The sequence below is a fragment of the Anolis sagrei genome, chromosome 10 (assembly GCF_037176765.1).
Source record: "Anolis sagrei isolate rAnoSag1 chromosome 10, rAnoSag1.mat, whole genome shotgun sequence".
Classification (NCBI taxonomy): Eukaryota; Metazoa; Chordata; class Lepidosauria; order Squamata; family Dactyloidae; genus Anolis; species Anolis sagrei.
The window spans coordinates 22,546,531-22,569,480 of NC_090030.1; the positions used below are offsets into that span (position 1 = coordinate 22,546,531).

The 22,950-nt window shown below is 44.6% G+C and overlaps 2 protein-coding genes across 4 annotated transcripts in view; one reads left to right on the plus strand and one right to left on the minus strand.

The window, feature by feature from the left end:
- The window catches only part of PLS3 (plastin 3), an 81,934-nt gene extending 65,640 nt beyond the window's left edge, over window positions 1-16,294 (plus strand). For all 3 annotated transcript variants that reach the window (XM_060756091.2, XM_060756093.2, XM_060756092.2), the window contains 7 exons: window positions 1,818-2,013; window positions 4,642-4,720; window positions 6,402-6,516; window positions 7,449-7,582; window positions 10,386-10,509; window positions 10,642-10,766; window positions 13,457-16,294. In XM_060756091.2, coding sequence (XP_060612074.2) covers window positions 1,818-2,013; window positions 4,642-4,720; window positions 6,402-6,516; window positions 7,449-7,582; window positions 10,386-10,509; window positions 10,642-10,766; window positions 13,457-13,589 — 906 coding nt within the window. In that variant the 3' untranslated portion in view covers window positions 13,590-16,294. The remainder of the gene's footprint in view (window positions 1-1,817; window positions 2,014-4,641; window positions 4,721-6,401; window positions 6,517-7,448; window positions 7,583-10,385; window positions 10,510-10,641; window positions 10,767-13,456) is intronic.
- A 5,070-nt stretch (window positions 16,295-21,364) lies between these two features.
- Window positions 21,365-22,648, minus strand: LOC132762875 (nyctalopin-like). Its single transcript, XM_060756090.2, has one exon. It carries the CDS (start codon window positions 22,646-22,648, stop codon window positions 21,365-21,367), a length of 1,284 nt encoding a protein of 427 aa, XP_060612073.2.
- Window positions 22,649-22,950: the final 302 nt, after the last annotated feature.

Below are 22,950 nucleotides of genomic sequence, written 5' to 3' on the forward strand. Positions count from 1 at the left end.
GTGTGCCAAGTTTGATTCAATTCCCTCACTGGTGGAGATCAGAAGGCTCTTTGATTGTAGGTGAACTATAAATCCCAGCAACTCCAACATTCCCAAATGACAAAAACAATCCACCCAACCCCACCAGTATTCAAATTTGGGTGTATTGGGTATTTGTGCCAAATTTGGTCCAGTGAATGAAAATACATCCTTTATATCGGATATTTAGATTATGATTCATAACAGGAGCAAAATGACAGTTATGACGTAGCAACGAAAATAACGTTATGGTTAGGGGTCACCACAACATGAGGAACTGTACTAAGGGGTCGCGGCATTAGGAAGGTTGAGAACCACTGTCTTAGAGGGAAATGCCACCACGAGGTGGCACTCTTTCTGATTCTCTACTTACTCACTTTTTGGGGGAAGCGTCTTATTAGTGTGATGAGAATGCAAGCGTGGAAATTCAGCATTGCATTACATGTGTTTTTATACTCGTCTCCACCTACATAGGTCCATTTTTTAAAAGCTGAATGAACCACAAAAGAGTACAGGCAGTCCCCAAGTTATGAACAAGACAGGTTCGGTCATAAGTTGAATTTGTATGTAAGTTGGAACAGGGACATTGTGTAAGTGCAGAAGTCTCAAATAGACTACTGCAACACACTGTACGTGGGGTTGCCTTTGAAGACTGTTCAGAAGCTCCAAGTAGTCCAACGGGTGGCAGCCACATTGCTCACCAGCGTGACGAACAAGGAGCATACAACCCCCCTGTTTACGCCAGCTCCATTGGCTGCCAGTCTGTTACTGAGAAAATTCAAAGTGCGGGCTTTAGCCTATAATGCCCTAAACAATTCTGGCCCAACTTACCTATCCAAATGTTCCTCGCATTATATATTTATCATGGCAAGAGTGAACCAAAACAGTTGTATTGCATTAAAAACAAACAAACAAACAAAATACAAAGTTTGCAGGCTTGGTCTTCTATTAAATGTCCTTTGACCAGTAGCTGGCCACTTGGAGTGCCTCTGGTGTTGCTGCAAGAAGGTCCTCTATTGGGCATGTGGCAGGGCTAAGGTTGCATTGCAGCAGGTGGTCTGTGGTTTGCTCTTTTCTGCACTCGCAGTCGTGGACTCCACTTTGTAGCCCCATTTCTGAAGGTTGGCTCTGCATCTCGTGGTGCCAGAGCGCAGTCTGTTCAGCGCCTTCCAAGTCACCCAGTTTTCTGTGTGCCCAGGGGGAGTCTCTCATTTGCTATCAACCATTGTTTAAGGTTCTGAGTTTGAGCCTGCCACTTTTGGACTCTCGCTTGCTGGGGTGTTCCAGCGAGTGTCTCTGTAGATCTTAGAAAACTATTTTTTTTATTTAAGTCGTTGGCGTGCTGGCTGATACCCAAACAGGGGGTGGGCCAGAGTTGTCACTGCCTTGGTCCTTTCACTACTGGTTGCTACTCCCTGGCGGATGTCAGGTGATGCAGTACCGGCTAAACAGTGTAATTTCTCCAGTGGTGTAGGGTGCAGACACCCCGTGATCATGCGGCATGTCTCATTAAGAGCCACAACCTCACCTTATGAACCTGCTAGAGTGTTAAGATCTTCTAGGGAGGCCCTGCTCTTGGTCCCACCTACATCTAGGCGCGATTGGTGGGACAAGAGACATGGCCTTCTCAGTGGTAACCCCTCAGCTATGGAACTGCCTCCCCAGTGAGATCAGACTGGCCCCCTCCCTTCTGGTCTTTAGAAAAATGTTGAAAGCTTGGTTATGCAATCAGGTTTCTGGTTAGTGCAATATGGATCTGGAAAATTTTTATTTTAAAAGTGCCATTTCTGCTTCTCCAGGAGAAAGATGACTTGAAGAGAGCTGAGTGTATGCTCCAGCAAGCGGACCGCCTGGGCTGCCGGCAGTTTGTGACCCCGGCGGACGTGGTGAGCGGCAACCCCAAGCTGAACCTGGCCTTTGTGGCCAACCTCTTCAACAAGTACCCGGCCCTCACCAAGCCAGAAAACCAGGACATTGACTGGACGCTGCTGGAAGGTGAGGCACAAGGGGAGCAAAATAGGGCAACAAGAGGGGTGGCTGGACCCACTTTTGACCTTTCCATGGCTGCTCTGGAATTACTGGGCATAAGGGTGGCCTCAGAGTCAGAAACTGGGCAGAGAGGCAAAGGTATAATTACCTCTTTGCACAAAAGTGCCACCTGAATGGAGAGGAGTAGGTATCTGTTCCATCCATATGTGTCTCCATTGTGCTCTTCCATTGCAACCTGGAAAAGCACCTCTGTCGGTGCAGTGGGTTAAACCCTTGTGCCGGGAGGACTGCAGACCGAAAGGTCGGCAGTTTAGATCCGGAGAGCGGAGTGAGCTCCCATCTGTCAGCTCCAGTTTCTCATGCTGGGACATGTGAGAAGCCTCCCACAGGATAGTAACACATCCGGGCCTCCACTGAGCAATGTCCTTGCAGACAGCCAATTCTCTCACACCAGAAGTGACTTGCAGTTTTTCAAGTCACTCCTGATATGAAAAAAAGTCTTACACACACTTGGTTTATTTATAAAATGTGGTTATTTTTTTTACACCCCTGAAATAACTAATTGTGTGTAACTATGATTGTAATGTATTACTACTCCATTGTGCTCTTCCATTGCAACCTGTGAAAGCGCCTCTGGTGGTGTAGTGTCAGCAGGACCACTGACAGAAAGGTTGGCAGTTCAGATCTGGGGAGTGGGGTGAGCACCCATCTGTCAGCTCCAGCTTCTCATGCGAGGACATGAGAGAAGCCTCCCACAAGGACGGTAACGTATCCGGATGTCCCTTTGGCAACGTCCTTGCAGACAGCCCAGTCTCTCAGACCAGAAGCGACTTGCAGTTTCTCAAGTCACTCCTGACGCACACACACAAATTGCAACCTGGGAAAAGAAGCGTAGAGTTGTCATTGAAGTAAGCAATGTGTATGGTGTAGCAGAGGATCCCAGGACATTGATGTCCCAATCCAAGAAGGCCAAATACTCTGCACCATACCACCATAATGCATTGTTGGATTGGGTCCCTATGCCAGTGGATGGGGCCCCTTCCTTGGACCCCGAAGCGGGTAGGCCTACACTGCGGATATCTTTTCTTGAAAGATATAAAGATTATGCTTTTCCCAGTTGGTCATAATCCAATAGGTTATGATCCTAACAGGTCATAATCATCCGTTTGGTTATGTGACCAGTGATTATCAAAAGGCACATTTTGCTCTAGTTTTTCAAGTCCAAACCAATTCAACCTAGTTTGTGGCAGCCACAAAAACAAAGTTTCTGGAGTAGAACTACTTTCCAAGTAAAGACCACATAAGCCATGTTAAACAGGAAATAATACTTTCAAATTTTGTTACATAGTGCTAACAATTCTATCGTAACATTTGGAATCGCTCCGAAACAGAACGCCTTCAAATTTTAGTTGCATCACATCTGCAAAATCTCTCATACATATACATATATATAGCAGGAAGATGCCACCCCACACTTAAACACAATGGTCAATCTGGCAGTGCCATCATGGTATGACACCTGAATGTTGTTGTCCTGTCCCATTTCTCCTTTATGTACCTTCATGATGAGTTTATCCAAGGGTTTTCTGCCGTGGAGGCTTTCCTTGGCCTTCCTCTGAGGCTAAGAGAATGTGCAAGATACTCCACTTAGGCAGGAAAAAAATGAAATACAAAGATACAGAATGGGGGACGCATGGCTCGAGGGCAGTACGTCTGAAAAAGATCTTGGGAGTCCTCGTGGACAGCAAGTTAAACATGAGCCAACAATGTGATGCAGTGGCAAAAAAGCCAGTGTGATTTTGGCCTGCATCAATAGGAGTCTAGTGTCTAGATCCAGGGAAGTCATGCTCCCCCTTTATTCTGCCTTGGTCAGACCACACCTGGAATATTGTGTCCAATTCTGGCCACCACAATTGAAGAGAAATATTGCCAACTGGAATGTGTCCAGAGTAGGGCGACTAAAATGATCAAGGGTCTGGAGAACAAGCCCTATGAGGAGTGGCTTAAGGAGCTGGACATGTTTAGCCTGAAGAAGAGAAGACTGAGAGGAGACATGATAGCCATGTATAAATACGTGAGGGGAAGTCATAAGGAGGAGGGAGCAAGCTTGTTTTCTGCTTCCTTGGAGACTAGGACACGGAACAATGGCTTCAAACTACAAGAAAGGAGATTCCATCTGAACATGAGGAAGTCATTCCTGATTGTGAGAGCCATTCAGCAGTGGAACTCTCTGCCCCGGAGTGTGGTGGAGGCTCCTTCTTTGGAAGCTTTTAAACAGAGGCTGGATGACCATCTCTCAGGGGTGCTTTGAATGCAATATTCCTGCTTCTTGGCAGGGGGTTGGACTGGATGGCCCATTAGGTCTCTTCCAACTTTATGATTCTATGATTCTCTGACCTGTCCCAACCTGCCCAGTGGGTTTCCATGCCTTGAACTTCGGCCTCCAACCCTGAAACACAGACTCCTCCTCTCAATCTTTAAACAGTCCTGAGACAGTAATTGGCAGCAAGCCTCCTTGGACATACCTGACCAAGGTGCCTCAATATTAGGAAGGGCCCACATACCTTGCAGACACACAATAATAGTCGTTCTTTAAAGCAACCATTTGTGAGGTTTTGGTTTTGTTCACTTTAGGTGAAACCCGTGAAGAGAGGACGTTCCGCAACTGGATGAACTCTCTCGGGGTGAACCCTCATGTCAACCATCTCTATGGGTAAGTCTTGGACTCATATGTATTGTCTTGTGAAAGCTGCCCAGCATCAATGAATAACAATCCCTGTATCTTCAGGACTACTACCCACAGGTTCACTTTGCTATGTCCAAAAGAAGTGTGTTTTCTCTAGGCATTTTTAGGTTCTCCAGCACAATTCTGTGGCATGCTGCTATTAGACCAGTGGTTCTCAACCTATGGGTCACCAGATGTTTTGGCCTTCAGCTCGCAGAAATCCTAACAGCTGGTAAACTGGCTTGGATTTCTGGGAGTTGTGGGCCAAAGCAGCTGGGGACCCACAGGTTGAGAACCATTGTATTAGACATTGACCATCTTGTTGCACTCGAGGACTAAGCAACATCTGTTGTAGAACTCCAATGCTGATGACAACTTCATCTTTGCGCATTCAGAAGACCTACAAGCCACTCTAAACACCTTCGCACAAGCATACGAAAAGCTCGGACTCTCATTGAACATCGAGAAACCAAAGTATTCTTCCAGCAGTCAGCAGCCAATCCTTCTCCAATGCCAGAAATACAGCTTAATGGTGTAACATTAGAAAATGTTGACCATTTCTGCTACCTTGGCAGCCACCTCTCCACAAAAGTCAGCATTGACACTGAAATACAACACCGCCTGAGCTCTGCGAGTGCAGCATTTTTCCAAATGAAGCAGAGAGTGTTTGAGGACCGGGACATCCGTAGGGATAACAAGGTGCCTGTTTATAAAGCTATTGTCCTCCCAACCCTGCTATACGCCTGCGAAATGTGGACTGTTTACAGACATCACGTGCAACTCCTAAAACGATTCCATCAGCGTTGCCTCTGAAAAATCCTGCAAATCTCATGGGAAGACAAGCGGACAAATGTCTGGGTGCTGGAAGAAGCAAAGACCACCAGCATTGAAGTGATGGTCCTCCGCCATCAACTCTGCTGGACTGGCCACGTTGTCCGGATGCCTGACCACCGTCTCTCAAAATAGTTGCTCTATTCTGAACTCAAGAACAGAAAATGGAAGTTGGAGGACAGGAAAAGAGATTTAAAGATGGGTTCCAAGCCAACCTTTAAAACTCTGGCATGGAGACTGAGTATTGGGAAGCCCTGGCCCTTGAGTGCTCCAGCTGGAGGTCAGCTGTGACCAGCAGTGTTGTAGAATTTGAAGAGACATGAACGGAGGGCAGAAGGAAGAAATGTACCAAGAGGAAGGTGCATCAAGCCAACCCCAACCGGGACCGCCTTCCACCTGGAAACCGATGCCCTCACTGCAGGAGAAGATGCAGATCAAGAATAGGGCTCCACAGTCACCTACGGACCCACCACCATCTTGGAAGACAATCCTACTCAGACAATAAGGGATTGCCTTGGACAATTACCTAAGTATAGTAAGTAAGCAATACTAGAGGCATTCAGTCTTAATCCTCCAGCATAATCCTTTGGTATGTTTCTACCAAATCTTGACCATGGTGGGGTCATGCTGAAGCAATTTTCTTGCTTATCCAACATTATCCTGCAGTGTGCTTCCAGTGAAAGTCATGCATTTAAATAGGATCCACGCTTTCACATTTCTCCCAAGGTTATGGGTTGGTCCTACTGTATTATGGACCTGGAGTTATGTCTTTTTAAAGTGTCAGGGACCCAAACATGGCCATGCTCAAGAGGACTCATGAATGCTCTCTCTCTTTTAGAGACCTGCAGGACGCCATGGTCATCTTGCAACTCTACGAAAAGATCAAAGTCCCTGTCGACTGGAATAAAGTCAACCGGCCACCTTACCCTAAACTGGGGGCAAACATGAAGAAGGTAAGGGCGATGGACATCCCATGTGGTGTGCATGGATGCTTCAATGCATGCATGTTGCTGCCATCTTAGGTACAGGATGGAACAATCCATGGAGTCTTGAAATCTTGAGAAGGGCGGCATAAAAATATCCTGAATATATAAACAAACAAACAAGCTGCTCTTCAAGAGGCCACCAGACTTTTTCCTCTTATCTGCCTCCACATCTATATAAATAAAAATGTAATGTCCATTTGTGGGATTAACAGAACTCAAAAACCACTGGACGAATTGACACCAAATTTGGACACAAGACACTTAACAACCCAATGTATGTCCTTCACTCAAAAAAACTGATCTGGACCAAGCTCGACACGAATACTCAATATGCCCAAATGTGAACACTGGTGGAGTTTGGGGAAAATAGAATCTTGACATTTGGGAGTTGTAGTTGCTGGGATTTGTAGTTCACCTACAATCACAGAGCATTCTGAACCCCACCAATGATAGAATTGGGCCAAACTTCCCACAGAGAACCCCCATGACCACCAGAGTGGGCCACAGCAACGCGTGGCAGGGGACAGCTAGTCTGTAATAATAATAGTAATAATAATAATAATAGTAATAATAATAATAATAATAATAATTATTATTATTATTATATTTTTAATGATAGAACCAATTAGGAAATAATGTCATTTATAACCCAGGAAGAAAAAGTGTAATACAAGGGAATATGGATCTGTAGGCTCCATGGCACAAAAGCCTCAGTTTTCCTTCTGTAACGCATAAACAGCATCCAATGGCTTCCTTAGGACAACTTGTCATGTTTAACATACCAATCAGATTCCAGCCATTGTAGGCCAGATAAGACCCTAAATGAGACCTGTGCCAATGTGAAGGTAGTGCCGTAGTTTTAACCTAACTAGCCCCATGGCCCTTTTCTCTGCCAACAGCTCGAAAACTGCAACTACGCCGTCGAATTGGGGAAGCATCCAGCCAAGTTCTCCCTGGTTGGCATTGGAGGCCAAGATCTCAACGATGGCAACCCAACACTCACCTTGGCTTTGGTGTGGCAGCTGATGAGGAGGTATCTCAATGGCCAGATCTGTCCTAATCGGGCCTTTTCAAACATGTTCAGAAGGCATCGAGACTGTCGCTTTCTTTTTCCTTCATCAACCTGCAAACTGACAAAGACCATCTGAAGTTCTGGAAAATACTGATTTGGCTTGTATCAGAAGTCTTGCAGTTGATGTGTTTCCCTATATGTAGATAGCAGGGATGTGCAAAAATTCATTTTTAATTCGTTTTTGGATCAAATTTGTTAGATTCATGCATATGAATCAGTATTAGAAACATGCAGGAAAGGTGGGGGGGGGGGTTAAAAATGGAAATACTCAACAATCATTTTTGTTAACGTTCTGTAACATTCGGATGCCTCCCAGGGCCAGTTTATTTTTCAGTGGGGACGAGGGACAGGGTCTTCTCGGTGGTGGCCCCTCGACTCTGGAACTCACTCCCCAAGGACATCAGGCATGCCCCAGCATTGGCAGTCTTTAGGAGGAGCTTGAAAACATGGTTGCTCCAGTGTGCCTTCCCAGAATAAGGAAACCCCCAGCAATATGTCCCTAAATGCACTTTTTAGTGATCTAGGATGGTCTACATGATCTATCCCTCTCCAAAATTTCTATCCTGTTTATATGTCACCTGGTGACGCCCAGCATTATTTTTTAAAATTTTTAATTAGTACATTTGGCCCTGCCATAGGTTTTTAAACGTCGTCATGTTATTGTTAATGTTTATTGCTATTTTCTGTTTATGAGTTTATTTATTGTTTGTATTACTGTTGCTATTGTTTTTATTGTTGTATTGTGGGCTCGGCCTCATGTAAGCCGCACCGAGTCCTTTGGGGAGATGGTAGCGGGGTACAAATAAATTATTATTATTATTATTATTATTATTATTATTATTATTAGCAACCTTGGTAAAGCCAAGAGAACATAAAACATTGTTAAAAACTAGAGCTTTTTCTTTTGCCCAAACATCGCCAAAAGCAAAGACACTGGAGGTAGGACAACAAGGTTAATGGGTGGGAGACTGAGAACACAGCCTCCTGGGAAATGTAGTTTGGGAAGGGAAGGCCCCCTGTGGCAGAGAATGCAAAAGACCCTGTCCTAAACTATATTTCCCAGAATGCAGTGCTTAGCATCAGAAAGCCCCAGTGGGCAGCACCAGTCATTTAGAGTCAATCTAATAATAATAAATAACATTATTATAATGTTATTTATTATTATTATTATTATTAATAATAATAATAATAATAATAATAATAATAATAATAATGTATTGTCGAAGGCTTTCATGGCTGGAATCACTAGGTTCTTGTGGGTTTTTCCGGGCTATATGGCCATGTTCTAGAGGCATTTTCTCCTGACGTTTCGCCTGCATCTATGGCAAGCATCCTCAGAGGTAGTGAGGTCTGAGGATGCAATACCTCTGAGGATGCTTGCCATAGATGCAGGCGAAACGTCAGGAGAAAATGCCTCTAGAACATGGCCATATAGCCCGAAAAAACCCACAAGAACCTAATAATAATAATAATAATAATAATAATAATAATAACAACAACAACAACAAATAACATTATTGAATCTGCACAGAGGACTAAAGTAAGTAATCGTATAAATCTGTGCTAAGTTGAAGTTCTGTGGTTGTGTGTCATGAAGACAGACCGACATTCAAGGGGATTCCTGTTGTCACTTTCTGGGGGATACATTGTTTTTGTCTAAAAATCCCCAAAAATCTGTAGATGGGTAAATCTTTCTGAAACCTTTGGGGATTGATGTCCTCATTATCTTGAGCATTGTATATATAATTCAAGTAGATAGCTTTTGTAGTTTTTCTAAAAAATGTGTTGTTTATAAAAAAATTGAAAATTCCCCAAAGATCAGTGGATAAGTGAAACATTCTGAAATTTGGTAGGCTAACAGCAGTCAAGGTGTTCTACCATTGTAGCAAGTCTCATTCCAATAGCTTTAAAAATGAGGGGGAAAGGAGCCCCTGAAGATCTCCCAATTATAGTAATTATTACTGAGAGCAGTACATGTGAAAAAGATCTTGGAGTCCTCGTGGACAACAAGTTAAACATGAGCCAACAATGTGATGTGGCGGAAAAAGTGCCAATGGGATTTTGGCCTGCGTCAATAGGAGCATAGTGTCTAGGTCCAGGGAAGTAATGCTACCCCACTATTCCGCCTTGGTTAGACCACACCTGGAATATTGTGTCCAATTCTGGGCACCACAATTGAAGAGAGATATTGACAAACTGGAATGTGTCCAGAGGAGGGCGACTCAAATGATCTGGAGAACAAGCCCTATGAGGAGCAGCTTAAAGAGCTGGGCATGTTTAACCTGAAGAAGAGAAGGCTGAGAGGAGACATGATAGCCATGCATAAATATGTGAGAGGAAGTCACAGGGAGGAGGGAGCAAGCTTGTTATCTGCTTCCCTGGAGACTAGGACATGGAACAATGGCTTCAAACTACAAGAAAGGAGATTCCATCTGAACATTAGGAAGAACCTCCTGATTGTGAGAGCCATTCAGCAGTGGAACTCTCTGCCCCAGAGTGTGGTGGAGGCTCCTTCTTTGGAGGCTTTTAAGCAGAGGCTGGATGGCCATCTGCCGGGGGTGCTTTGAATGCAATATTCCTGCTTCTTGGCAGAATGGGGTTGGACTGGATGGCCCATGAGGTCTCTTCCAACTCTAGAATTCTATGATTTGAAATAGTAACAAAATTTCGTTACTCTCATTTAAGTAATGAATGGAAGGGTGACACAATGGTGATAGTCTTCTTTCCATTTCATAGCTTGACTAATACCATCTGCCTTCCTCAGATATACCGTAGACGTCTTGAAAGATCTTGGGGATGGTCAGAAAGTCAATGACGAAATTATTGTGAACTGGGTGAACCAGACCTTGAGAGAGGCTGGGAAATCCAGCTCCATCCAGAGCTTTAAGGTAGGTGACTTATTCCATTGTGTTTGTCCTTCTCTGCCATTGAACTGGTTTTGGGGTGAGAGGACTGCTGTGTGAACACACCTTCCTTGGCTGTTATTCTTGCTGAGATGTGTCCCTTTCCTCCCTTTTAAGGACAAAAGTATTAGCAGCAGTTTGGCGGTGGTGGATTTAATTGATGCTATCCAGCCCGGCTGCATAAATTATGACCTGGTGAAGACAGGAGATCTATCAGAAGAAGACAAGCACAGCAACGCAAAGTAAGTTATTGCGTATCTTTCTTAAGACACTAAGTGGCTTACCACAATGAAAAAAAATTACAATTTTAAAGCTCCAATGTATAAATATTTAAAATGTTTATATTTATATATAAATATATATTTATATTTAAAATATTTATATCTATATATTTATATATATGTTCTGTGCATAATGAGTACCTTAAAAACAAAAGAACCAATGAATGAAAGCACACCAAATTTGGCAACAAAACATCTCACAACACAAGGAGTGACCATCACTCAAAAAATTATGATTTTGTCATTTGGGAGTTGTAGTTGCTGGGATTTATAGTTCACCTACAATCAAAGAGCATTCTGAACCCCACCAACGATGGAATTGAACCAAACTTGGCACACAAAACTCCCACAACCAAGGGTTTGCTGGGCATTGACCTTGAGTTTGGGAGTTGTAGTTCACCTACATCCAGAGATCACTGTGGACTCAAACAATGATGGATCTGGACCAAACTCTACATGAAGACTCAATATGCCCAAATGTGAACACTGGTGGAGTTTGGGGAAAATAGAATCTTGACATTTGGGAGTGGTCGTTGCTGGGATTTATAGTTCATCTACAATCAAAGAGCATGCTGAACCCAACCAACGATGGAATTGAACCAAACTTGGCACACAGTTCTCCCATGACCAACAGAAAATACTGGAAGGGCTTGGTGTGCATTGGCCTTGAGTTTGGGAGTTGTAGTTCACCTACATCAAGAGATCACTGTGACTCAAACAATGATGGATCTGGACCAAACTCTAAACGGATACTCAACATGCCCAAATATGAACACTGGTGGAGTTTGGGGGAAATAGAATCTTGACATTTGGAAGCTGAAGTTGCTGGGATTTATAGTTCACCTACAATCACAGAGCATTCTGAATCCCACCAACGATAGAATTGAGCCAAACCTCCCACACAGAGCAACGCGTGCCAGGGGACAGCTAGTTTAAATATAAATATTTAATATGCCACGCGTTGCTGTGGCCTACATGGGGGTTCTTTGTGGGAGGTTTGGCCCAATTCTATCGTTGGTGGTGTTCAGAATGCTCTGTGATTGTAGATGAACTACAAATCCCAGCAATTTCAAGTCCCAAATGTCAAGATTCTATTTTCCTCAAACTCCACCAGTGTTCACATTTGGGCATATTAAGTATTCGTGTAGAGCTTGGTCCAGATCCATCATTGTTTGAGTCCTCAGTGTTCTCTGGATGTAGGTGAACTACAATTCCAAAACCAAAGGACACTGCCCACCAAACCCTTCCAGTATTTTCTGTTGGTCATGGGAGAATTGTGTGCCAAGTTTGTTTCAATTCCATCGTTGGCGGGGTTCAGATTGTAGATGAACTATAAATCCCAGCAACTACAACTCCCAAATCAATTTTTTGAGTGAAGGACATACTTTGGGTTGTTAGGTGTCTTGCCATCAAATGCTAATCAAGGTGGTCAGTTGAAACATTCACACCTAGCTCCAACAGACAAGAGTTCTTTGTCCCACCCTGGTCATTCCACAGATATATAAACCCAATTGTCCTAGTTCCAACCGACCTCACTACCTCTGAGGATGCTTGCCATAGATGCAGGCGAAACGTCAGGAGAGAATGTCTCTAGAACATGACCATATAGCCCAAAAAAATCTACAACAACTCAGGATTCTTTCTGTTTTGCGAGGAAATAGAGGAAAGGAAAGGAAAGTTAAGGAGCAAGAGTGGGATGGAAAGGATTATCTCCTTTTGGAGGGAGATAAGAGAAAGGAAAAGAAATGAAAGGAGAAAGAAGAGGGTGATGTTAGCAGCATGGCACAAATGCTTGCACCGGTTGCGGTGAATCTAAAGTTTAGGATGGAAGCTAGGTAAATGACCTTTGCAGGCTGGATACAGCTTGCTGGTTATAGTTTGAGGACCTTGCTTTAAGATGTCCAGCCTTGCCTGGTTTTTGCCCCTAAAGATGTCAAACTTCTCCTAGTTTGGACCCTTAAGATGTCCATCCTCTCCTGGATTCAGACCCTTAAGATGTCCAACTTTTCCTAGTTTTGGATCCTAAAGATGTCCAACCTCTCATGGTTTCTGACCCTTAATGTGTCCATCCTCTCCTAGTTTTTGCCCCAAAAGATGCCCAATCTTTCCTTGTTTTGGACCCTTAAGATGTCTAATCTGTCTTGGTTTTGGACCTCAAAGATATCCAACCTCTCCTGGTTTCTGACCTTTAATATGTCAATTTTCTCCTGGTTTCTGACTCTAAAGATGTCCAACCTCTCTTGATTTTGGACCTTTAAGATGTCCAACTTCTCCTAGTTTTGGATCCTAAAGATGTCCAACCTCTTCTGGTTTCTGACCCTTAATCTGTCCATCTCCTAGTTTTTGACCCTAAGGATGCCCAATCTTTCCTTGTTTTGGACCCTTAAGATGTCTAATCTGTCTTGGTTTTGGACCTCAAAGATATCCAACCTCTCCTGGTTTCTGGCCTTTAATATGTCAATTCTCTCCTGGTTTCTGACTCTAAAGATGTCCAACCTCTCTTGGTTTTGGACCTTTAAGATGTCCGATCTCTCCCTCCTTCTGACCCTAAAGGTGTCCAACCACCTCTTGGTTTTGGACTCTTGAGATGTCCATCCTCTCCTGGTTTCAGGCCCTTCAGCTATCTAACCTGTTCTTGTCTTTGGCCCTAGGTATGCCGTGTCAATGGCTCGGAGGATCGGAGCCCGGGTGTATGCTCTTCCTGACGACCTGGTGGAAGTGAAGCCCAAGATGGTCATGACCGTCTTTGCCTGCTTGATGGGCCGTGGAATGAAGCGGGCCTAAGAAGCAAGCGCCGAACCAAAGTCACCCAAACCCACCTCCCCAGTTCAGCTGTTTTCGGGACCGAAATGTTGCCGGCTTCCAGGACTTTGTTGTTGCGTCTTTGTTTGTTTGAGAAGGACTCTTTGTTTGGCTTTGCAAAGTGGGAGTGCGGTGGGAACCCCTAAACCCAGCCCAGCCCCAGAAATTTTCCCAGCCCCAGAAATTTTAAATAGGGGGTTTCCTCAAGTGCATTTCTGTGTCTCCCAAGAGGAGACTGCTGCTGGCATCTTTGTCGCCTTTCCAGGACACATCTCATTCCTTTGCCTTAACCAAATCCCCACCCCCAAAAAGGCCCTTTTTAATTATTTGTGCTGGTCCACATCGTAATGAGTTTTAATTGAACTCAAGCTACTTCCACTGCAGTCTCCAAAGCTATGCAGATGCAATATGTAGTAAAACCAAAAAGGAACATTTTGGCTATAAAGAGAAAGGCTACATTTTTCAGCAAATATAATAAATGGCGCAAACTAGGCATCCTTTCTAACGTTTTGCATAAAGTCAGCCTGCAGTTTTAGAGCTGCTTTGCATCTATGAGGGGTGTTCACTAAAGATTCCCCCTGACCCACTTCCTGTGGATGGAGAGCGATGAAACTTGGCCCAGTTCTGAGTCCTTCTCTTCATCGGTGCCACCTACGGAGACACACTTCTCCCATCTTGTTAAGCAACTGTAAACACCTCGCTTGTAGAAGTCGACAGGCTGCTCCAAAAGCCATGTCGTGACTTCGCAAATCAGTCTCAGCATCTGAAAAATGCTTGCCCTTCAAAAATAACTTCATTGTTGGAAAGAGGTGGAAGTCCGAGGTCGGGTGAATAAGGAGGATGCAGTTGAATGTCAAAACCACAGGACCATGCTTCTTCCATTTGGGCAACAGGTGAGTTGTGAACTGGTGCATTGTCTTGCAGAAGATGTGCACCTTTTGGTGAGCATGCCACATTGTCTCTTGGTTTGGATGGCCTTCGCAGTTTTTGCAGCACTGAAGAATAGTGTGCCCAGTGATCATGGTACCCCTTTGCTACGAAAAACATTAATTCTGTTCCATGCTGGTCCCAAGATACTGTAAGCATGACCTTGCCTGCTGAGAGTTGGGCACGTGCCTTCTTTGGAGACGGTGAATCATGATTCTTCCATTGCATCCACTGAACTTTGCATCATAGTGATGGACCCAGCTTCCATCCTGCATGATCAGTCTGTTGAAAACATTCTCCTGGTTTCCATGGCACATCATTGTCAAGAGAGCCAGAGAGCATTCGACTCGTTCCTGCTTCTGGAAAGGTGTGAGCAGCCAGAGGACCCAGCGAGTGGATGCCTTATGCATGTGAAGATGGTCTTGATGATTTTATCTGCAGACCCCACACTAATTTGGACAATTTGGGAAGGGAAGCAAATGGTTACAAGGCAATTTTCCAAAATGGTGAGCTCTACTTGCTGGTTGGTGCGTTCATCAATAGCAGAGTGGGGTCACCCTGGAATTGGAGCTGTTTACATCGAAGTCCGACCACATTGGAATGGAGGATGCCAATTGTTGAATACATCGTGCGATGGGGAATCCTCACCATCAACCTCTTTTATCTCATTGAATGCCTCCTTTGGTGTTCGCCCTTTCAAGTAAAGGAACTTGAGGACTGCTCTGTCTTCCACTGGGTCCATGATCAACCCTCACGTTACTTCAGCGCCTGTAAAATCAAGACCATGATCACTTCTGACTTGTAAATTGGCACATAACCTATAGAGACTTATACATGTGCAGTTTCAGTGTCCTGTGATAAAGAGAAGGGGGTCAGAGGAAATCTTTAATGAATGCCCCTCATATTCAGCTTGATTTCAAGTCTGGTTCCAACTGCTGGAAGTCTTGTGACCAGAAATCTCACATTTTTAAAGGTTACATTGACCAGGCATAGGTTCAAATCATCTCTTTCCATATTAGGGTTAGGAACATGAGTGTTTTTAAATATTATTATTTTGTGTTGTTATTTTTTTTTTAAAAAGGGAGACATCCAAGCTATCAGGAATCCATATTCCATGCCATCATGGTATGGATATAGGCAATGGTACTTCCAAAGATCAGTCTTCCAGCAGTATTCTCCAAATACGGTGCTGTATTCTCCAAATACGGTGCTGTTCTTTCCCTGTACAGCTTCACCATATTTTCCATTATTTTGCTAGTTTCCTTTTTTTGGTATTCAAAAACAACCCATTTTTGGGTGAGAAGGACCATCTTTCAAGGCATTCATCAGAGAACCAAACCAATGCAATTTTTAAAAATCCTCTTTTGGTTCTGTTCGTCTTTTGCCTTACGCATCGAAACGTCTTTGTAGATCTGTGGATTCATTACAAATGCAATATTTAAGATGCTATTATTTTCAGAGCTAGACAGATGGGACCAGGTCAGTCCCACAAACAAACATCAGGGACTTTCAAGAGCCAAATGTGCCGAGAAGGAAGAAACTATTTTTGTATTAAAAGGAAGAGTAAAGGGAAGGGGGGAAAAGGAAAGCGCATCACCAAAGAAGAAGGCCTTTTGTCCATATCTGGCTTTGGCACACCGTTAGCTATCCCTTGAGGTCATATTGCTGTCTTGAGTTGCTCCAAATGATGTAATATGGTGGCAAAAGCAATAAATAAAATAAAACCGTTTAAATACAAGCGGATCTGATTTCTATCAAAACCTAGCTCTGTCTTGTTTTCTTTTTGAGTTCTGAGCTGTGGGTTCGAATACTTCCTTTGGATAAACTCAAAGTGAAGCCCCAATTGTTTGGTTCTTTTCCTCTCCTGCACAAGTAGAGATCTACTAATGCAGCGTTTCTCAACCTGAGGGTCAGCATGCCTGGGGGGGGGGGGGCTGTGGGGGTTTCAGAAAACACCTACTTCTGATGGTCTTGGGTGCCCCTTTGGTAGAGAAGGCTGAAGATCTCTCTGCCTGACCTTCTCTTCTTTTTTGGAAACAGTGAACATCACTACCTCTGAGAATGCTTGCCATAGATGCAGGCGAAACATCAGGAGAGAATGCCTCTAGAACATGGCCATATAGCCCGAAAAAACCTACCCAGACAGTGAATCCTCCCACCAAAAGTCCTCCTCTGCTGTGATTGGCCGGCCTCTCAGCTCTTTCTGAGATAAGTTCAGTGTGGCAAATTCACTATCTTGGTATGGAATTCTCTCTGAGTCTTGGTTAACTACAACTCCCAAAATTCATAAAAGCTCCCCCAACCCTACCAGTATGCAATGTTGGCCATGTAGGTAGTGTGCCAAGTTTGGTGCAGATCCATTGTGGGCTGAGTTTAGAATGCTCTTTGATTGTAGGTGAACTATAAATCCCAGCAACTACAACTCCCAAATGTCAAATCTAGTTGCCACAAACTTTGTCAGTGTTCACATTTGGGCATTTTGAGTATTCATGCCAAGTTTGGTTCAGTCCATCATTATTTGAGTCCACAGTGCTCTCTGGATATAGGTGAACTACAACTCCAAACCCTTCCATTATTTTCTGTTGGTCATGGGAGTTCTGTGTGCCATGTTTGGTTTAATTCCATCGTTGGTGGAGTTCATAATGCTCTTTGATTGTAGGTGAGCTATAAATCCCAGCAACTACAACTCCCAAATGTCAAATCTAGTTTCCCCAAACTTTGCCAATGTTCACATTTGGGCATATTGAGTGTTCATGGCAAGTTTGGTCCTGTCCATCATTATTTGAGTCCACGGTGCTCTCTTGATGTAGGTGAACTACAATTACAAACCCTTCCAGTATTGTATTGTCAAAGGCTTTCATGGCCTCACTACCTCTGAGGAAGCTTGCCATAGATGCAGGCGAAACGTCAGGAGGGAATGCCTCTAGAACATGTTCATATAGCCCGAAAAAACGTACAACAACCCTTCTAGTATTTTCTGTTTGTCATGGGAGTTCTGTGTGCCAAGTTTGGTTCAATTCAATTGTTGGTGGGGTTCAGAGTACTCTTTGATTGTAGGTGAACTATAAATCCCAGCAACGACAACTCCCAAATGACAAACTCAATCCCCACCAGTATTCAAATTTGGGCGTATTGAGTATTTGTGCCAAATTTGGTCCAGTGAATGAAAATACATCCTGCATATCAGATATTTACATTACAATTCATAACAGCAACAAAATTACAGTTATGAAGTAGCAACGAACATAATTAAACAACCATTAAAACAGTGCAGGGATTCTCCTGCAAGACTACTATTTATTTATTTCATACACTTGTACCCCGCCCTTCTCATCCCCGAGGAGGGATTCAGGGCGTTCTCACAGCAAACATCATTCAGTGCCATCACAATCATAAAAACATTCAACAAACTCATTAAAAACAAAGCATTAAATAAACAGTTGTTAAACACACGCCAGTTAAAATCAAAGTCTGGGTGAATTCATTGTTGCTTCGAATTGCTTACGTCCGCGTTTCTCAACCTGGGGGTCGGGACCCCTGAGGGGGTCGCGAGGGGGTGTCAGAGGGGTCGCCAAAGACCATCAGAAAACACAGTAAACTTCCCACATGGGGATTCCATGTGGGAAGTTTGAGCCAATTCTATCGTTGGTGGAGTTCAGAATGTTCTTTGATTGTAATGAACTATAAATCCCAGCAATTACAACTCTCAAATGTCAAGATCTATTTTCCCCAGACTCCACCAGTGTTCACATTTGGGCATATTGAGTATTTGTGCCAAGTTTGGTCCAGATCCAGCATTGCATGAGTCCACAGTGTTCTCTGGATATAGGTGAACTACAACTCCCAAACTCAAGGTCCATGCCCATCAAACCCTTCCAGTGTTTTCCATTGGTCATGGGAGCCAAGTTTGGTTCAAATCCATAGCTGGTGGAGTTCTGAATGCTCTTTGATTATAAGTGAACTATAAATCCCAGCAACTACAACTCCCAAATTACAAAATCAATCCTCCCCCAACTCCACTAGCATTCACATTTGGGTATGAATGAAAATGCATCCTGCATATCAGATATTTACATTATGATTTATTACAGTAGTAAAATGACTGTTATGAAGTAGCAACAAAAACAATATTATGGTTGGGGGTCACCACAACATAAGGGACTGTATTAAGGGGTCATGGCATTGGGAAGGTTGAGAACCACTGGCTTACATCTTCTTCTCACTTTCTGTTATTCAATGATCAAATGCTTGCTCCCACAACCAAGTCTTGAGCTTCCTTCTAAAGGACAGGAGGGAAGGTAGCCAATCTGATTTCCCTGGGGAGGGAATGCCACAGGCGGGGGGCCACTGCTGAGAAGGCCCTGTCCCTCATCCCCACCAATCGCGTTTGTGAATGCGGTGGGATTGAAAGCAGGGCCTCTCCAGATGAACTTAAACTTTGTGATGGTTTGTAACAGGAGATACGTTCGGACAGGTAGTCTGGACCAGAACCGTTTAGGGCAGGGGTCCACAAACCTTTTAAACAGAGGGCCAGGTCACAGTCCCTCAAACTGTTGGTGGGCCGGATTATAATTCGGGAAAAAATGAATGAATTCCTATGCACACTGCACATATCTTATTTATAAGTGCAAAAAACATTTTAAAACAATACAATAATTAAAATTAAGAACAATTTTAACAAATATAAACTTATTAGTATTTCAATGGAAAGTGTGGGCCTGCATTTGGCTGATGAGATAGGATTGTTGTTGTTATTGTGTGCTTTCAAGTAGTTTCATACTTAAGTTGACCTTGAGCAAGGGCCGGGTAAATGACCTTGGAGGGCTGCATCTGGCCCCCGGGCCTTAGTTTGAGGACCCCTGGTTTAGGGTTTTAAAGGTTTCAAGATTGTAAAGTTTTTAAAGACTAAGCTTGAGATATTGACAAGCTGGAATGTGTCCAGAGGAGGGTGACTAAAATGACCAATGGTCTGGAGAACAAGCCCTATGAGGAGTGGCTTAAAGAAATGGGCATGTTTAGCCTGAAGAAGAGAAGGCTGCGAGGAGATGTGATAGCCATGTACAAATATGTGAGAGGAAGCCACAGAGAGGAGGGAGCAAGCTTGTTTTCTGCTGCCCCGGAGACTAGGACGCAGAACAATAGCTTCAAACTACAAGAAAGGAGATTCCATCTGAACATGAGGAAGAACTTCCTGACTGTGAGAGCCGTTCAGCAGTGGAACTCTCTGCCCTGGAGAGTGGTTGGAAGCTTTTAAACAGAGGCTGTATGGCCATCTGTCAGGGTTGATTTGAATGCATTCTTGGCAGAATGGGGTTGGACTGGATGGCCCATGAGGTCTCTTCCAACTCTATGATTCTATGATTCTAAGCCATTCAGTTCTGAGAAGACGCAAAGGGAATAAATCCATTCATTTATTTAGTCATTCATTCCAGTCTTTATTCCTTTATTGATTGCCCTTCCTGCCTTTCACCAGCATGGTCCTCCAAAACACTCTGGATTATAGATCAGTACAAAAAACAGTTTGTCTTTTGTTACACCAAAAGGAATAGTGACACTACATAACACGATTTTTGTTCCTGATTTATAACAGTTATTTCCTAATTGGTTCTATCATAAAAGTATGGCAAAAGTGTATTAAACTGCAAAAATGTTTTTGCAGGAGGAGCATTTTGCTTTTTTTGCTTTTCCCTAGCTTTTCAATGAATATGTCAGCCAATTCAATCTAGTTTGTGGCAGCCACAAAAACAAAAGTGTCTGGAGTAGAACAAGGACTGTCAAAGTAAAATTGCACATTTAAACAGGAAATAACACTTTCAAACCAGGAACAGATTTTTTTTCCCAAAGTTGTTACATAGTGTTATATAAAGATAGTTATACATCACTAATTTAAACTATTTCATCGCAATGGCAGGGAGCCCCCAGTGGTGCAATGGGTTAAACCCTTGTGCCAGCAGAACTGCTGATCGAAAGGTCAGCGATTCGGATCCGTGAAGTGGGGTGAGCTCCCATCTGTCAGCTCCAGCTTCCCATGCGGGAACACGAGAGAAGCCTCCCACAGGATGGTAAAACATCCGGGCATCCCCTGGGCAACATCCTTGCAGATAGCCAATTCTCTCACACCAGAAGCAACTTGCAGTTTGTCAAGTCGCTCCTGACACACACACACACACACACACAGGACTGAAGACCGACAGGTCGCAGGTTCGAATCCGGGGAGAGGCGGATGAGCTCCCTCTATCAGCTCCAGCTCCTCATACTGGGACATGAGAGAAGCCTCCCAAAAGGATGATAAAAACATCACATCATCCCGGCGTCCCCTGGGCGACATCCTTGCAGATGGCCAATTCTCTCACACCGGAAGCGACTTGCAGTTTCTCAAGTCGCTCCTGACACGACAAAAAAAAAAACTCTAAGCAAAGCTTGAATTTTCCATTTCATTGAAATATGCTAATTTACTGCACCATCAGGAATACTGAGACGTAATGATCTATGGATTTGGGGCCCTGGAATGAAACCTTACTGTGCATAATTCTGAAAGGCTCATAGTAAAAAGCAACAGCATGGGAGAGTTACCAAAACGTCCATCAAGCTCTGAACTCCTGAACTTCCCTCTTAAGCTCTCCTGTCCATCTCCATCCCAGTCTAACAATAGCGAAATTTGCCTCCCATTAGCCTGCCCGCAGCATGAATGGCACTTCTGGTTAATTGAGCATGACAGAGCCTTGTTGGAGCAAGCAGAGTATGTTCTCAACAGAGAAGAAACCCACCTCTTTTTCATCTGGTGCATTTCCCCCAAAACCAAAGGGCTCACAAAAAGGTAAGATTGGTCCTCAGTTGAATGGCAGGAAGGAGAAAGCGACTGAGCCCCACCAGGTAAGCAGGGCATATATAAGTTTCTGAGAAAGGGTAGGGAGATGGGACACACCGTTTTGGTGTCCCCCATCACAACCATCTTCTCGCGTGAACTTTGGAGGCGGTGGGCAGTTCAAGAAAGCCTCCCGGTCAAGGAGGCTGAGAAGAGAGGTCTCGTTGGCACAGTGGAGCCCCTCGATGAGCCCTTGGTAGGTGAGGATCCAGGTGGCCAGCCACAACATGGAGCAGTCGCACTCCCAAGGGTTGTGAGACAAGGAGATGCGCCTCAGCTTGGGCAGGTCCACAAAGAGGTGGCTGGAGAGGTGGCTCAGGTTGTTGCGGTTTAAGTGGAGGAAGTCCAGCTCCTTCAAGGCAGAGAAGGCCGAGCTGGCAATGGAGGCGATGCGGTTGTTGTTGAGGTACAGCTTCCGCAGGCTGCGCAGGCTGCCAAAGGGGCAACTGATCCCGGTGAGATGGTTGGCCTCGAGGTGCATGGTCCTGAGCCGCGTTAATCCGGCAAAGAGCTGCTTAGGCAAATCGGAGAGGCGGTTGTGTCCTAAATTCAACACACCCAACCTGTCCAGTCGGAGGAATGCATCCTTCTGGATGGTCCAGATGCGGTTCTTGCGCAGGTTCAAGTCCTTCAGGGCCACCATGTCTTTGAGGGAGTCCCTCCCAATGGCTTCGATGTTGTTTCTCTCCAGGGAGAGCTTTGTCAGGTGCACCAGTTTCCGGAAAGCCTCCGGGATGTAGCGCATGTTGTTGGAGGTTAAGTCGAGGGCTTCCAAAGAAGGCAGGTGGGAGAAGACGAAAGGATGGATCTCAAAGAGGTTGCAGTGGGAAAGGTCCAAGCTGATGAGGTTCTTGAGGCCTTCAAAGGTGTTGGCATGGAGGTAGGTCAGCCTTGGGTTCTGACTCAGGTGGAGCACCCTCAGGTTGCAGAGAGATTTGAATGCTCCGGGATACAAGAAGGTCAAATTGTTGCGGCTCAACCAAAGGCTGTTGAGGTAGGTCAGGTTGCTGAAGGCGTCGGCAGTCAGGAGGCGAAGGAAGTTGTTGGAGAGGTTGAGCGAAATGGTGGAGGCCGCAATATCCTTGGGGAGGCGCCGGAGGCCAGCTCGGTCGCAGGAAATGATGGCGTCAGGGGAGCATTTGCAGGAGGGAGGGCACGGCAGGTGGCTTGAGCCCCGGCTGGACCCCAAAAGACTGGTCAAGAGAGAGAAGAGGACCAGGAGGAAGAGCAGGAGGAAGGAGACGTGCATAGCCTTGGCATAGGTCAAAGAGCATGGATGATGGCCCCCAGCAAAAAAGGAAGACCAGCAAAGGGCAAGGCGCCTGGTGAGTGCAATGAAACGGAGAGAGCTTAAGTCGGCCACAGGCAGCGCGGTGGGGGAAGCCGGAGGATAAAGGAATTAGTCAAATGAAGGCTAATAATCCCTGCTCTGTATGTCCAAGCAACAGGTGGAAGGATCAAATGCCTTGCAAAGAGGCGACAGCAAGGGCATTAATAACCAAATGCAAAAGCACAGAAAGATTTGGTCCGAAAAGGGCTACTTCACCACTT